General features: G+C 40.1%; 7 protein-coding genes across 7 annotated transcripts; 3 read left to right on the top strand and 4 right to left on the bottom strand.

The window, feature by feature from the left end:
- Positions 1–164: 164 nt before the first annotated feature.
- V1514DRAFT_145411 (uncharacterized protein) lies at positions 165–1,499 on the top strand. The gene is made up of 2 exons (XM_066924484.1): positions 165–569; positions 636–1,499. Exons 1-2 carry the CDS (start codon positions 343–345, stop codon positions 1,357–1,359), a joined length of 951 nt encoding a protein of 316 aa, XP_066781840.1. The 5' UTR covers positions 165–342; the 3' UTR covers positions 1,360–1,499.
- On the bottom strand, positions 1,449–2,713 carry V1514DRAFT_145430 (uncharacterized protein). Its single transcript, XM_066924485.1, has one exon. It carries the CDS (start codon positions 2,584–2,586, stop codon positions 1,639–1,641), a length of 948 nt encoding a protein of 315 aa, XP_066781839.1. The 5' UTR covers positions 2,587–2,713; the 3' UTR covers positions 1,449–1,638.
- Positions 2,714–3,183: 470 nt separating this feature from the next.
- Positions 3,184–5,026, top strand: V1514DRAFT_145294 (major facilitator superfamily domain-containing protein). Its single transcript, XM_066924483.1, has one exon. The coding sequence runs from the start codon at positions 3,320–3,322 to the stop codon at positions 4,808–4,810; it is 1,491 nt and encodes a 496-aa protein (XP_066781838.1). The 5' UTR covers positions 3,184–3,319; the 3' UTR covers positions 4,811–5,026.
- A 21-nt stretch (positions 5,027–5,047) lies between these two features.
- Positions 5,048–6,984, bottom strand: V1514DRAFT_335255 (general substrate transporter). The gene has a single exon (XM_066928355.1). The coding sequence runs from the start codon at positions 6,804–6,806 to the stop codon at positions 5,121–5,123; it is 1,686 nt and encodes a 561-aa protein (XP_066781837.1). The 5' UTR covers positions 6,807–6,984; the 3' UTR covers positions 5,048–5,120.
- A 1,611-nt stretch (positions 6,985–8,595) lies between these two features.
- On the top strand, positions 8,596–11,098 carry V1514DRAFT_297239 (heat shock protein 70 family). Its single transcript, XM_066925454.1, has 3 exons — positions 8,596–8,738; positions 8,801–8,859; positions 8,916–11,098. Exons 1-3 carry the CDS (start codon positions 8,688–8,690, stop codon positions 10,918–10,920), a joined length of 2,115 nt encoding a protein of 704 aa, XP_066781836.1. The 5' UTR covers positions 8,596–8,687; the 3' UTR covers positions 10,921–11,098.
- A 468-nt stretch (positions 11,099–11,566) lies between these two features.
- Positions 11,567–13,361, bottom strand: V1514DRAFT_335248 (uncharacterized protein). The gene has a single exon (XM_066928354.1). It carries the CDS (start codon positions 13,263–13,265, stop codon positions 11,634–11,636), a length of 1,632 nt encoding a protein of 543 aa, XP_066781835.1. The 5' UTR covers positions 13,266–13,361; the 3' UTR covers positions 11,567–11,633.
- A 157-nt stretch (positions 13,362–13,518) lies between these two features.
- On the bottom strand, positions 13,519–15,640 carry V1514DRAFT_335247 (major facilitator superfamily domain-containing protein). The gene is made up of 3 exons (XM_066928353.1): positions 15,568–15,640; positions 14,408–15,477; positions 13,519–14,349 (listed from the first exon to the last, which is right to left on the bottom strand). Exons 1-3 carry the CDS (start codon positions 15,575–15,577, stop codon positions 13,696–13,698), a joined length of 1,734 nt encoding a protein of 577 aa, XP_066781834.1. The 5' UTR covers positions 15,578–15,640; the 3' UTR covers positions 13,519–13,695.
- Positions 15,641–15,757: the final 117 nt, after the last annotated feature.

Raw genomic sequence — 15,757 nt, 5'->3', positions numbered from 1 at the left:
AACACAATAGTATGAGTACAATACGTACACTAAGCTGCCGACTTGACTTAATCGGGTTTAGCCCGTCATGTCAAAAGCTCGCGTAATTGTCAAGAATGGACCTATAGTGGAGCTTGAATGTATAATTATACTGCACTCCATTATGTTTTGCATGATTTTGATATAAAATTCCAATGGCAATACATACCTGATCAATCTATTAGAGTTTTTTTTTTTTTATTTTTTTTTTTTTTTGTTGTTTTCTTTATCTGTTTATTTTGTCACAATTAATTCGCTTTAACATTATAGATATATATATTAGCAAGCAATTGACAATAATAGGTATAGTATCCTTGCCAAGCCATGAATGGTCTTGAAAACGATATTTCAAATTGGGTTTCATTAGACAATTATCCTTCTCCGTTAACTACGAATGGTGATGTTGATGTTGATGGTGACGATGATGTGAACATTTTAAAATCTAATCAGCATTTTTTTGATGATCATCACCATGATCTGTCATATTCAAATAAGGAAAATGCAGAATCTTCTGTAATTGATAATTATGCTCCTCATTTAGCATATTCAATGTACGTCTCGTATTAAGGCATATATGTTTTAGGCACATTTTGATTGACAAAAAAAAATTGCAACAGAAAACAATTGATTCGCGAAATCACTGACTTACCGCCTGCCCATGCCGAACTTGTTTCTATGAGCATGACGAATCAGTTATCGGCTGCTCTAGCACTTCAGCAGCAGACCAGCTTTGGCAACATTAGTATTTACCAAAATTCCAGCATCATTACCAGGACCATGTCCATTGAGCCAATAGATCCACCTTTAAAAACAAAATTTGTAACTGAATTATCATCCGGGGGCATATCAGATCCAAGTTTTAAAGAAAACAAACCCAAGCAAAGCACCATCAGTAATGGTAAATTTCGGAAACCATCCGAGTCACGAATTCCGTTACACGAACTACATGCTCGCATGGGTCTGACTCATGACCCTGAAGAAGCGCGATCGCGTGAGCAACATATTCTTTGCTTGTTACAATCTCAGGGTTTTCCGTTAGGTTACAAAACCTGGATTCGCGATACTGATGAAGTAAGCCGGCGCAAAATTGTGAATGAAATTTTTATTCAGACCAAGTCTTCTTATAATTATGAGCCGGCATTATTGGAAGTGATTATTCGACGTGGTGCTTATTACCTTATGCAATCTCGATTGCGACGGATCAGAAGATTAAATCGTCGTCAAAAGAATTCCTCAGTTGATTTTGTCGCGTTAGGCATTAATAATCCTTCTGCTGGCGGTTCGGAATATGATGATGAGAACGATGACGAACTCAATGAAAACGGTATCACATCAATATGACCGTGAATATTATTGCATTCATCAGTTTAACTGGACAGCTATGTATTATGTAAATAATGTAAATCCTTAGTTATGCGGATGCGCAATTAAATAAGTTTAGGTTTAAACGCGTTTTTGCACTAATTGATGTATATAATTTTAGAATTTTCACTTTCAAATATATACCACACCTAAAAATGCCAATTAACAATTTACTCCTGTATCCCATATCCCGTTACCTCTTGCCAAATTATAATCACCCCAAATAGCCAACAAAAACATATATAAAATATATATTTTTTAAGAAAAGAATTGCCTCTGACTAATCTGTTGAAACCGAGTGACTAACGAATCTTCATGCAAGACCTTGTGTCGAAACAATTTTTTTGCAACTGGAGTTGAACGATCAATCGATATTTTTTCCAAACGAACATATTTGATCATATTGCGAGAGTTAAATGTATACGAATAATATCCAGGATCAACACAAAAATGCAAGTCGCTCCATTGACTTTGATATTTTTCATCATCGCTGCCGACGCCGTTGTGATCAGTTAAGGAGTAAGCCACAACCGGCAGGCTGATTGTGGTCACGTGCACTTCTGTTGGCAATGACTGTGTAATGAACGATTTGGCATGCTTATGCAAGTCCTGCTCTTCCCCTGATAACTCATTATACACATCCTCAAGAGTAATGTTGACTAGCGGCCAGGTATAGTCAGAATCGTCAACAGACTCGTTACTCATGACTTTAGGCACCGATGATGAAATTCTGAAAACCACGTTAGACGTGTTAGAGATTATTGCCAAGTCGAGGCACCAGTACACGTTAAACCTGCCAGGTGGCACTCTCAAATGCGCGTTATACATGTTTCTGAAAGTGTACAGCCTGCCCGGTCGAACCCGTCTAAGGAGAATTCCCGGGTCGTCGCTATCGATTTGGTTGACGTTCGGCATAGATGACAAAGAATCATAGTCGACCCTCCATTGTCTCATCATGGCATTGGCAATGTCAAACCATGAAATTTTGCCATGATTCTCTGCATAAATAAATTCAGCGTATTCCAAACCTTCGTCCTTAAGCTCATGCCTCACTCGATCGATCCAGACGAGGCTGCGCGATTGCAAGCATGAGCGAGCGCGTCTGCACGTGCTTGCCAGGGCAGCCAGATCACGAAGAGTAGATTGTTGAAAAATCAGATCAAGCAGTTCCCAAGGTAAATCAAGCAACTGAAGACGTCGCGTCATGATCTTCGCCCCTGTCGTGATGCTGAACGAGTAATAGAATTTTGAACATGAGTTGCTTGCTGTTGGTTTTAAAAACTGCAGTACAAATACAGGTTAGTGAGATTCATATATTGATGAAACATGCGTTATCCGGTACAAGACCCGCGGCGGGTGTTGTACTACCACGGTAATGATTGAACGACGCCATCGGGATCCGCATTCGCCGGCAAGCACTTCCGCCAGTAGCCGCCAGACATCCCAATGCAAGCTCAATCATGAAACACAAAAGGCAATCCGGGGTAAGAAACACTACGTCTGACTCTGGGCATCATCACCATCTCCAAAGCCAATTCCCATCCCCACGAGTCCTACTTCCCAGTTCTTCGTTTTTGCTCGCTTTTCCTCACCCCTTTTCAGCTGGTGCTGAGCTAGGCCGCCGTTTTGTTAACCCTAAAGCAATAGCCCTAGTTGACAAGGAGTAGCCCACTTTTGGACTTAGGGCTCAACCACATGAACTCGTGCCGGATCCGGATCCGGATCCCGTAGGGGCGGAAGAGTTCTATTTTGCCACGACAAAAAAAAATTTAACCTTTTAAAGCGCCTGTATAGGAAGAATCATTGGATTACTCACTACAATCCCGGTCAATTAATCTTAAATACCAGAGCACATTTCCTCCACAATTTTTTTTTTTTTTTTTTTTTTTCATTTTGTTTTACTCTTTTTTTTCTCCAGTGTACCTTGTCATCAACAACAATGGCCTTATCGTCTGATACCGAGAAGGTTACGGACCAGGCTTCTCTTTCGGGAACCTCTACCGAACGCGTACAAATAGAACTCGATGCCTTGGCTGCCGAGCTTGGCGTTAATCAGCGCAAGCTGCTGTGGAAGATTGACCTTCGGCTTGTGCCCATGCTTTGCATTCTTTATCTTCTGGCATTTTTGGATAGAGTGAACATCTCGAATGCCACATTGTTTCACCTAACTACTGATCTTAAACTTCGGGGACATGAATACAATACCGCTCTTACCATTTTTTTTGTTCCTTATATTTTGGCAGAGATTCCTTCAAACATTCTCATGAAAAAGCTGCGACCTCATACATGGCTCTCCATCTGCATGTTTTTCTTTGGCTTGGTCACTTGTCTAATGGGCCTTGTTCAAAACTATTCCGGTCTTCTTGCAACCCGTTTTTTTCTCGGCTTGTGCGAGGCCGGCATGTTTCCGGGATGTTTTTATCTTATCGCAATGTGGTATGTTCGTGCTGAGGCTCAGAAACGTTATTCATTTTTTTTCGCCTCCACGACCCTTGCTGGTGCGTTTGGCGGTCTGCTTGCGTCTGCTATTGGTCTACTTGAAGGCCACCGAGGTTATAACGGTTGGCGATGGATTTTCATTATTGAAGGTGCTGTAACCGCCGTGGTTGCGGTTATTCTTTATTTCCTTATTGCCGATTTTCCCGAAGAAGCCAAATTTTTGAACCCAAACGAACGTCAGTTCCTGAAAGCCAAACTGGCCATTGACGTTGGTCATTCTAATTTAGAACACAAGACCACGTGGCACGACGTTAAGCAAATTTTCAAGGATTATAAAATCTTCACCGCTGGATTTATGTACTTCGGCCTTATCGTGCCCTCTTATGGTTATGCTTATTTTGCGCCCACGATTCTTAAGCTTTTGAAGTTGCAAGTTATTGAAACCCAGCTTCATTCAGTACCACCATGGGCTGCCGCATTTGGAGCTTCCATGGTGTCTGCCATTTTATCGGATTATTTTAAACATAGATATTTATTCACGTTGGGATTAACCGGCATTGCAATCACTGGGTTTGGTATCTTGCTGGGTGTTCATGACAATACGCATACTCAGTATGCGGCTCTTCATCTGTGCGCATTAGGATTATACTCTGCCATGCCGATTATTGTTTGCTGGACCACGACGAATTTAAGTGGCCATACTCGTCGTGCGATTGGAACTGGTTGGCAGGTTGGGTTCGGAAACATTGGAGGCATTATTGCCACTTTTTCATTTTTGGCAGCCGATGCGCCCAAATACACAAAAGGTTATGCGATTTGCCTTGCGTTTGCTGCCCTTTCTATGGTTTCATGTTTGGTGTACCTTTTGGGTATTATGAAGGAGAACCGGGACCGCGCTCGCGGTGTTGGATTAGAGAATTGGGAAAGTCTTAGTGACGAAGAAAAGGTTTTAAGAGGTGATAATAATCCTCATTTCAGGTATCATTATTAAAAAAGAAGGGGATTTCAGTATTTTTTTTTTTTTTTTTTGGTTAAGCAGTATGATTTTTTTGGAACTGTTTCGCATGACGCATTATAGGGACGTTTTATATATAAAAATGGAAATGTAATATAATTAATGTACTAATGGATAGAAATGTATAGATCTATGGATTGTGTTTATTATTAAGTCACATTATCATATATACCTGAGGGCGAAAAGGGTTTACAAATTATTTCAGTTGACTGAAGTGTTAAAGTTGTATTCTAATAATATACATTTTTAATTTAATTAATCCATTGATGAAAAAATTGGAGGCGATTCAAATCTTGTCAGACGAAAGGGAGTGGTTGGATGATTTGAGCTTGTCATCTTCCTTTAATTCTTGCTGTATGCGTTCCATGCGGTCCTTGGTTGCTTGTCCTTCATTGCCACCCCACAACTTATCCATTTCTTCAATCGGCACACCTTTAGTCTCAGGCAGGCATAACCAAACATAAAAGAATAAAAATAAGGTGAATCCAAAAAAGAAATAGAACGTGCCAAACGTGATATGTTTCATCATGATCGGCGTAATCAAGCCAATAACAAAGTTGGAGATCCAGTTTGCAGACACGGCAATGCCCATAGCTTGCGCGCGCACTCCAAGCGGAAAAATCTCAGATGGGTAAATCCAACCGATGCAACCAATCGAATAAGCAAAATTGACAACAAATATCCATATAAAAACGGCAGCGGCCCAACCGGCACCAGCATGTTCGGCCCATGAATTTCGATAAACGGCGTAGATCGTAGCTATGATCAAATGACAAGCCGCCATGCTGCCGGCACCGATCATTAACACTGGTTTGCGACCAAACAAATCGACTACGCCGATTGCCGGGATGGTTGCAAAAACATTGATGATGCCGATAACTCCAGTTGCCAACAATGGGATCGTGTTGCCAGAAAGACCAATGGCGGCAAACATCTTGGGCGCGTAATAAATAATGGCGTTAATACCGGTGAATTGTTGCAAGAACTGCAAAAAACAAGCCACAAACAATCGTTTGGCAAGATGTTTTTCGACGATGAGCTCTTTGTACTGTTGATATGTACGTTGCAATGCGGACTTGGCGTCTGGGAATTTCTCTGCAATCGTGAGTTCGTCAAACCTGGCACCAGCCTTGATTTGCAAAAGTTCTTCATGAACGATCGGATGATCAGTCGGGAGCTTGCGCAGACGGGCAAGCGTTAACAATGCCTCGTCATAACGTTTAACCTTGACTAACCAACGTGGTGAAAATGGTAACATGAAAATAGAACCTGCCAACAACAACAACGATGGTAAGGCTCTCAGTGCAAAAGGCAATCTCCAAGCAGCAGTTGATTGTCCGCTGCCGGTACCACCAATATGTTGAGTGCCAAAATCTAACCAAAATGAAACCATGATTCCAACCGCGATCGCAAATTGCTGCAATGTTACCGCGGAGCCTCGCAAATTTGGTGGCGCGGTTTCACCAATCCATAATGGCACTGCCATGGAAACCTGACCAATGCCAATACCTCCAATAAATCTGCCCACAAACAACATAGCAGTGTTGACTGCACCAGCTTGAAGACCAGTTCCGATTAAAAAGGCAACGTTAGCAAATGCGATTGAGTAACGACGGGAATATTTATCAGCGATCGGAGAGTTGAGAATGGCACCAACAAAGGCACCGAGTTGCATAATTGAAACAACCCATCCTTGTAAGTCACCGTCTCCACCGACACGAGGAAACTTTGTCTCGAAATCATGCATAACAAGCACGCCGGAGATTACTCCTTGATCATAACCAAATAAAAATCCGCCTAGGGAAGCAAATAGTGAAAGGCCAAAAATGTTGGAAGATTTCAAAAGTCCACGGAAGCCACTTGGACCGTAAGCATTGTCAAGGTCAATCTCAAGCGCTTCAGCTTCAGCTTCAGGGTCTCGAATAAATTCGGATTCTACCTTCTCACTGGCTGGAGAGATAGTATCTGACATTTTGAATTGAATGAGCGGTCCAAAATCAATCAAAATTAAGTGAGGAAACAAGGGAAGAAAGAAAAAAAAAAAGAAGGAATGAAATGAGCAATACGATTTAAAAAAAGAAAGACAAAAACGAGCGGGCCAACCCAGAATAAAAAAGGCTGCCGGGCCTATATTTCAATCCGGCCTGCTTTGCTGGATTGTATATCGGTCGCACTGCAACCGCGCCGGCACTTATTTTTTTCCATTGCCACACTACACACTACACACTACACACTACACAATAACCGAGTTGAAAATATTGTTTTAATATTTATTCAATTAAATTTTTATATTACAGGATTTTCAATTCATTGTAAGCTTCCTGCTATATTTGTTTTGCCCATCGGAGATTAGTATGCAGCAACATTGTTTCCCTTTTTTTTTTTTCCTTTTTCGTCTTATTGTGTGGATTCGCAAAATGAAACGCCGCGCGCACTTTAATTTTTCCGGTTATTGTTTAGAGTCATGCATTGTGTGGTTATATTAGGCGTATCGGAAAAATATTTTTGCGCAAAATAAAACTTTAAATCCAGTCTATACTAAACGCCAACGAACTCGCCACGATGGCCTTACTTAAGGGACAAGTGCAAGCCAAGTAATAAAATGACAAACAAAATTAAGAGAATTACAGTTCAATCCATTTTTTTGCAGTTAATAAATGCGTTTGGAGAGTGTTTGGCTTGTCTTCGCATGTAAAAGGTCCGACGGGCAGTCGACGCGATGATTGTCTGATTTAGTATTTATACCTTCACGCAGAACTATAAAAAAACATTGCACTTCTATGTTTTCGAATGTTGGTGTGACTTGTAATTTAAGTCATACAATATGCCAAACCAGTTACAGGAAACCCTCGATATAATAAGATAAAGATGAGAGAAATATATGCTTCTTATACCGAATGCCCATGCAGTTTTGCATTTATGCATTAAATTTAATGACATCTTTAGTTCACACAAAACCTTAAGTCATTCTCTACTTTAATATATTTTGAAACCATTCGCGAAGATCTTTTTGTGATGCGTGAGGCTTGCCTTTCTTTCTTTGGCGCAGTGTATCTTTTTCAGCCAAAAGTAATTGTTCTTCGTTTTGGTTTTGTGCTTATAGGACAGGACGACTATTTTCATCCTCATATAATAAACATACATACTGCTTACATATTCTGGAGTCTTATAATTGGTTATTGATTCTGGAAAGATGCCAAGAATACAGACTGTAGCTGCTCTTTTGAATGAATATAGGAGTCTTTCTTGATATTGTAAGATTTCTAAAATATTAGCAGGATCTAATAGTTAACGAAAAATCTTCTTCTTATTAACTACATGGAAAAAAAAACCTTATTAAATTGAGGTTCTTCTTACAACGGGCTTACGATATCGAGATAGAAACTTAAATTGGATTTGCCACTTAAATAAGCCAATGTAGGTATGTTATTGGAAAACAAGTTTTCATTCCACTTAAGCCTTCATCCGATGTACCAATTCTATATATCATCACTGAAAATATCGAAACCAAGGTGCTTTTGCTTGAAAACTACTTTTTATTTAAACTTTGGCGTAAAATGCTGGAAGGCACTGGAAGGCACTGGAACCTTCTAAAACTGTGTTTGCCATGCCGTTTTGCGGGCGAAATTCAATTTTAAGCAAAAATGCAGCGTCAACGCATATGCATATATGCCACATACGTTTAAAAATTTGTAAATTTACACAGTAAGTGAAATTTTCTACAATAGTTCCGCCACGCAATTAAGTCATCTTAATCAACAAATATATTTTACTAAAAGTAATTCCATTTACTTTCCATTCATTTACTTTTATAAACATTTAATTATCCAGGAAATTTTTAATTATACTTAGAATGAGTGTTTCTGTTGGTATTGATATTGGTAATTCCAATACCGTCGTTGCCGTATGTGATCAGTTTTTTTTTTTTTTTGGAAGTCTCGAATCGATTCACTAATTGTTTAAAAGGTTGCTAGAAATAGAGGTATCGACGTTATTGTCAACGAAGTTTCAAATAGATCTACCCCGTAAGTTTGAATTTTTACTTAAAAATTTAATTGGTTTCTAACAATCAAAATAAAAGATCGCTTGTTGCATTTGGCCAGAAGAGCAGGTTCATTGGTGAATCTGCAAAGACACAAGAAATCACAAACTTGAAAAACACGATCGGTTCATTAAAGCGTATTTTGGGCCGGACATATAATGATCCCGAAGTTGAATATGAAAAGAAATTTATCCCCGGTCAGGTTGTTGATGTCAATGGTCAAGCAGGTGTTAAGGTCAGATACCAGGGTCAGGACGCTACGTTCACTGCTACCCAGCTCGTGGCTTCATATCTGTCTAAGATCAAGCAAACTTCTTCAAATGAAATCAAGGCTCCGTTGAACGATGTCGTGTTTTCCGTTCCGGTTTGGTACACTGATGCTCAGCGACGGGCCCTTATCGATGCCGGTCACATTGCCGGATTGAATCCTGTAAGATTAGTTAACGAAAACACTGCGGCTGCCATCTCATACGGTGTTTTTCGAACTTTTTCCGAGGGTGAATCCAAGAATGTTGTTTTCATCGACATTGGCCATTCATCATACTCTGTCACGGTTGCCAACTTTAAGCAAGGTGAACTCAAAATCTTGTCATCTGCTTATGACCTTCATTTTGGTGGTCGCGAATTCGACTACTCGCTTACTCAATTCTTTGCTGATCAGTTTAAGGAAAAGTATAAGATTGACGTGCGCGAAAGCCCGAAGGCATACTCTCGTGTGCTCACTCAAGTTGAACGTCTCAAAAAGGTTTTGTCTGCCAATGCGGTTGCTCCGCTCAACATTGAGTCCGTCCTGAACGACATTGACGTTTCTTCTGCTCTCAAGCGCGAAGAATTTGAAGAACTTGCGAAGCCTTTCCTTGACAGGTTGATCGCGCCCATTGAACAAGCCATTAAGGAATCAAAACTGTCGATCAATGATGTTGATTCTATTGAACTTATTGGTGGATCTACTCGCATTCCATCCATCAAGGATGCTATTTCCAACTACTTCAACAAGCCATTATCGTACACTCTTAATCAGGACGAGTCGATTGCTCGCGGAAGTGCGTTTGTTTGCGCGTCGCACTCGCCTACCTTGCGAGTTCGTCCATACAAGTTTGAAGATGTTAACCAGTACTCTGTTACTTTCCAATGGGAAGCTGTCGCTGACGAAGATTTGTCGGAGCTTGAAGTATTCCCTCACGGCAACCCGGTGCCGTCTACCAAGATTGTCACCTTGTTCAGAGGCGAAACGTTTGAACTTGAAGCCAGATACACCACTCCAGAACAACTTCCAGGTGGACTCAACGCATGGATCGGAAAATGGACCATCAAAGGTGCCAAGCCCAATGAGAACGGTGACGTTCCTGCTGTTAAGATTCGTCTCCGCACTGATCACTCGGGACTTGTCACCATTGATTCTGCTTACACTGCCGAGGAAGTTACTGTTGAAGAACCGATTGAACCTAAGGAAGGTGAGGAAGACCAGCCTGTGAAAACCAAAACTGTTAAGAAGTGGGTTAAGAAGGATGTGTTGACCATTATTCATGGTACTACTGCATTGGATCAGTCGGTTAAGAACGAGCTTATCGAGAAGGAGAATGCGATGGTAGAAGATGACAAGCATGTTGCCGACACTGAGGACAGAAAGAACGCATTGGAGGAATACATTTATGATATTCGTGAGAAGATTGAGGACAAGTACGCCAGTTTTGCCAGCGATGCCGAGAAGGACAAGCTTAGGGGGTTATTGCTTGCCGCTGAGGATTGGCTTTATGGTGATGGTGAGGATGCCACAAAGGCTCAATACATCGCCAAGTATGAAGAGCTTAATGCCATTGGTGGCGTGATTAAGGGTAGATATTTCCAAGCCGAGCAAGAAAAGCGTGAAGCCGAACAACGGAAACGTGAACAAGCGGAGCAGAAGCGTCTTCAAGAAATACAAGCAAAGCTTCAAGAACAACGAGCTTCCAAGGAAGCCGCTGATGCTGCTGCTAATGGTGGTGAACAAATTCAAGTTGATGAGCAACCTGAAGTTGATGCTGAGATGAGAGATGTCGACTAATAAGAGGAGATTTTTTATGGATTTAGAAAGAAAATTCATTTCCTTTGGCATAAGGAAGGAAACAAAGTTGGAGGAATATGAGTATAGTTAAAATCTACCGAAAACGGATGTTTTATATATATGTTGTATTCATGTATAGATGTTAAAGATAATTGTTTGCTAAATGAGAATGAGCCATGCCTCGGTAAATATTAGAGTCAAGTCTGAAAATATGAGTAAATTTTACTTATAATAAAGAATGTAGCATAAGGTTAGCTTAAATTTCGGTGTGATAGGTCAGGCTTTGTAGCCAAACGCTTATATCCTTACTCGGCGATTAGTCTTACTTCTATTTTGTATTTTTTTGGTTGTGATTGTATTATTTTTGATGCTATTTGGATTTTTTTGTCTTTTCTGGAAGAGCCGAATTCTATGTACAGAGGATAATTTTTCTTTGATAAAGGAAAGAAAAACTAGAAGATGAGTCACGGTTTACCGTTCATTTTGAATACATATAATTTAATACATCGATTGTTTTACTATTTTACTCTCCATTATCATTCCGTTAGTGATCATGGCCATCGGTCGTTTAGCAGAATATGACAGACATTCTGAGTAGGGAAGATATTTATAAAATATTTAAGTATGTGAAATTTCTTAACTATTTCGAGATTTCATGCCAACATTAAATAAAAATCAAGCGAGTGCAGTAAATTTGCGCACCGCGTTACAAATTAATTAATTATTACACCAAGATTGAGCGCATTTCTCAACCGGTCCTCTTCAGAAAATGCCACTATATCTCCGTCGATTGAATTTCGATCACGATAAACTCCATTTACGGCAAATGATAATCCATACAAACAATCAATCGATACGTCAAACTTTGACAATGGATCAAGCAATCCTGGATAAATATTGAGACAATCTTCCACTCTCAGGTACCTAATTGGTGATGCGAAATTGGAATAATCAATTTCGGAGATAAGAGATTCAGTGGTAATGAATTCCCGGTGACCATGAAAATTACATAGATGAGTAAGCTTTAGCAAGGCCAAGAATCCATCACGATTGACATAGTCTGACCCAGTTACGGTAAAATCGGCTAAAAATGCTAACTTGCTAAACTCGGCCAACGCATCATCACCGACAAGGGATCCAACCGCGAGCACGCGCAAATTTGGACAATGCCAAACGATTGCTTCAGCAAGTGAATGATAATTTGATTTATCATCTTCGTTAACGAAGTATGCGATATCATCGGTCATGAAATCAAACACGGCAGATACGAGTTCAAGGTGCGTTAGCAACTCAGGCGTGACGCAATTGAGCAAGCCAGATACTTGCCATGCGGTAATATTCCAGCACCGCGAAATAACAAATTTTTCAACATTCCCATATTCAGTCCCGCCAAACGTGAACTTGACATCACCTGATATCGGTTGATGCGAATTTAAGCAAAGATCATTTTTTTGTGGTTCTTGCTCAGAGATGACATTGCTTGTAACCGAGATACTGGGACTGAGATTTGTGGAATCAAGAATTAGTCGTTTGCAAGACGGCGGAAATTTTGGCATGCGATAAATGGTCGTGTTTAAAATTTTGATATCTTCAAGATATTGCATTCCTGAAAGATCCCATTGGGAATTTCCGGTTGATTCTTCCCAATTGTATGTAAATTCTAATCTTATAAGGCACAGTTCAAGCAGTGTAGGAAACATGCAAAGTAATCTCCACATGTCATTACCAGATACCCAAACCCGGCGACTGGTGTGAAAAATATGTGATCTTAATAATGAATTTACCGAATTCTGTTCTTCACTTCCAATTTTAAACCGTTTAAGACTAGGCAAGCAAACATTGGTCTTATGAACAACTTGAAAATTAATGCGATAATTGAACAAATCATGTTCATCAGCGTAGAAATGCAGATATTCCAGCACCGTAAATTGACAATATGAACGGCATAGATGGGTGACAAAATTTGGTGAATCCTTAATGTTGACTTTCAAACTTGTAAGATTGTTAAAAACTGGCTTTTGAATAGCAAGAAATTTTTTGTCCAAAAAAGTAAAAACCTGGCAACCTTGAAAATTTAATTCCTTGGCCGATAACAAGTTGTCCCCAAGCCTGATCAGCAAACAATTTTCCTTTGATTCGAATATTTCAAGTTTCTGTATTAGATGGCTTTCATCAAGTTCGAGATTAAATGAGACTTTGCAAAACTGATTGTGACCATAACGTGAAGATGTGATAAGATAATACCATGATCTGCTCAGGAATTTGAGAACGGCAAGGTCAAGAAAATCGAGATAAGCTAAAATCCTGTCGCTTAGTTCAAGCGGCAAAACTATTACAGGGTCCATTGACTTAATCAAATTATTACTTAATATTACTTTTCATGAGTTTTTTTTCTTCTCATTAATAGTAAACTGTTCTGCAAATCATGTATTAAATATACCTTGTTATATTCGTTCTGCTTGAGGGTTTAGTCGGGGTAAAAAATGCGGGGCAATGAGGGTCTTGTGCCTATGACGTCACCACCTGGCCCCTGAATTTTTGTCGCGACAAGCTACATATGTTCAATTTGTATGGTCTTAGTCAATTTAAAACATATTTCACTGGTTATTCTAAATGGAAATTTGCACATTAATCAAATCATAATTAAATAACTCGTAAGTCAAAAGTTCAAACTACTTCAGGGTGCTGAAAATAAATAGCGTTGAATACAATTAGCATTGGAAAAAAAATAATAGAGTACAAACTATGCAAATCCTTTCTTTAAAAAAAACCTTTTTAGGCCTGCTCAACATCTTCTGGTTGATAATCATTCGGGGGTAACTTGACATCCTTTTTGCCACCTTGCGTGCCTACTTTTAAAAATACTGATCCAATAAGACCACATGATGAAACAGCCAATCCAAACCAATACGCAGATCGATAGCCTTCATGTAGTATTTCGGCAGATTGATTTTCAATATCGTTTCCGATCCGAGAAGTCACAATAGCTGTCGATGCAGCTATTCCTATTGACCCTCCTACTTGCATAACCACATTGAAAATGCCTGCTGCCGTGGATTTAAGATTTGGCGGTACTGCTGACAATGCCACCTGAATGATTACGTTGGCGGCTAAATCGGCTCCTATAACACAGATACATAAGGCCGGGAATGCAAATGCCCAATATGAAGCGTGAAGTGGTTGTAAAGCCCACAGCAAAGATGCGATCGTAAACGCGGACATGGCAGTCATCATCAAAATTCTGCCTGGAATAAGGTGCATGGTGAATGCAGCAAACACGTTGACAAGTAAAGCAGAAATTACTTGTGGGCATATAGCCGCCACAGTTAAAATGATGCTGTAATGTCGAATGTTCTGGAAGTACATGGGGGAAAAATACATTAAAACACCTTGGAAGGTCATCCATCCAAAAAAGACCAATAACATGCACTTCAACAGAGTTGTTAGAACAAAAATAAACCAGCTTAAACAAAGAAGTTAAACTTACAAGAGCAAATCCGGGGAATTTCCAAATGAACATTGGCATTAACGGCTCTTTGGCACCATAAGTTTCCCATAGTACAAATGAAACAATGGTAACAAATCCAATGATTAGAAGTGCAATAATATAGGGCGTTTTCCATTTTTGAGGAGCACCTCCAGAATCTGAAATTGCAAACACAAATAATAAAAGCCCGACAATTGAAAGCGCGACTCCGACATAATCAAGTTTTTTCAAAGTTTTCATTATTTTTTTCCAATCACGGTTAACAGTTTGCAATTGGGTTTCACCAGAGATCTTGGCAATATGATTTGCAATGCGAGTACATTCTTCATCAGATGGCACGACAAAGTAAACCAGCACTGTCAAGATGCCATAAACTATGGCAAGAAAAAACAAGATGGAACGCCAACTTATAAATTGACTACAAATACCAGACACCACAAGCCCAGATACAAACCCAATCGGGGCTCCTGCAGCATAGCCAGCCACGGCATGATTCTTGCGCTGACCTGGTTGATAGATAATCCCTAGCATGCCCATTGCCGAAGGAGCTGCAACAGAACCGCCAATGGCTTGCAAACCTCTAAGAACGTCAAACGCAATATGAGACTTCATAAACCCTTGAAGAAGCGCAAACACAGCGTAGTATAGAAGAGCAAGGTTTAAAGCCCACTTGCGACCGATAATGTCGCTTAGTCGAGCCATTAAAAGCAAAAACGACGCAGCCACAAGGGAGTAAGAGGTGACGGTCCATGATAGCTGTGAACCCTGAATACTAAATGACCTTGAGATATAGGGCAATGCTAGTTGAAGTGCGCCCTGGTTCATGCTGTTTGTAGCTTGCGCAAACGTGAGCAGGACGATACATAGGACTTCATGAGTAGTCGAACGAAATACCAGTGGTCGTTCTTCAGAACCTGGAATGCGAGCGTCCAGGTCAATATCTTGATTAGAATGTACGTGGTCAAATGATTCAACTTTTTTTTCTGCAGCCGAAAAAGAAGAATTTTTTCCCGTATCGTTTTGCGACGATAGGTCGGGGTTGCTAATCTGCACAGTATTCAGTTCCTGAACTGAAGGTCCCGTCATGTCGGTCAAGTAAACTAGTTAGCCGAGATTAATGTACAGAGAGCGGTGAATTTTATTGAAGCATGCTACTCTACCATATGCCATAGTCGCAAAGAAGTCAGTCAGCACGACATTCAGTGAGAGATTAATCGAACTGACAATTTTGATAAAACTCATCTGCGCCGCCAAACTCCGTTGGGCAATTAACTCCTTAATTTGTGCTCGCCCGAGCTTCCGAGAAAAAAAATGACGTAATCAATTACGTAATTCAAAGTCACGCGTTTC

This window comes from Lipomyces japonicus (assembly GCF_038497905.1).
Source record: "Lipomyces japonicus strain CBS 7319 unplaced genomic scaffold V1514scaffold_39, whole genome shotgun sequence".
In the NCBI taxonomy this organism is placed as follows: Eukaryota; Fungi; Ascomycota; class Lipomycetes; order Lipomycetales; family Lipomycetaceae; genus Lipomyces; species Lipomyces japonicus.
Note: the sequence above shows the minus strand (reverse complement) of the source record. Positions and strands in the feature narration are given on the sequence as shown.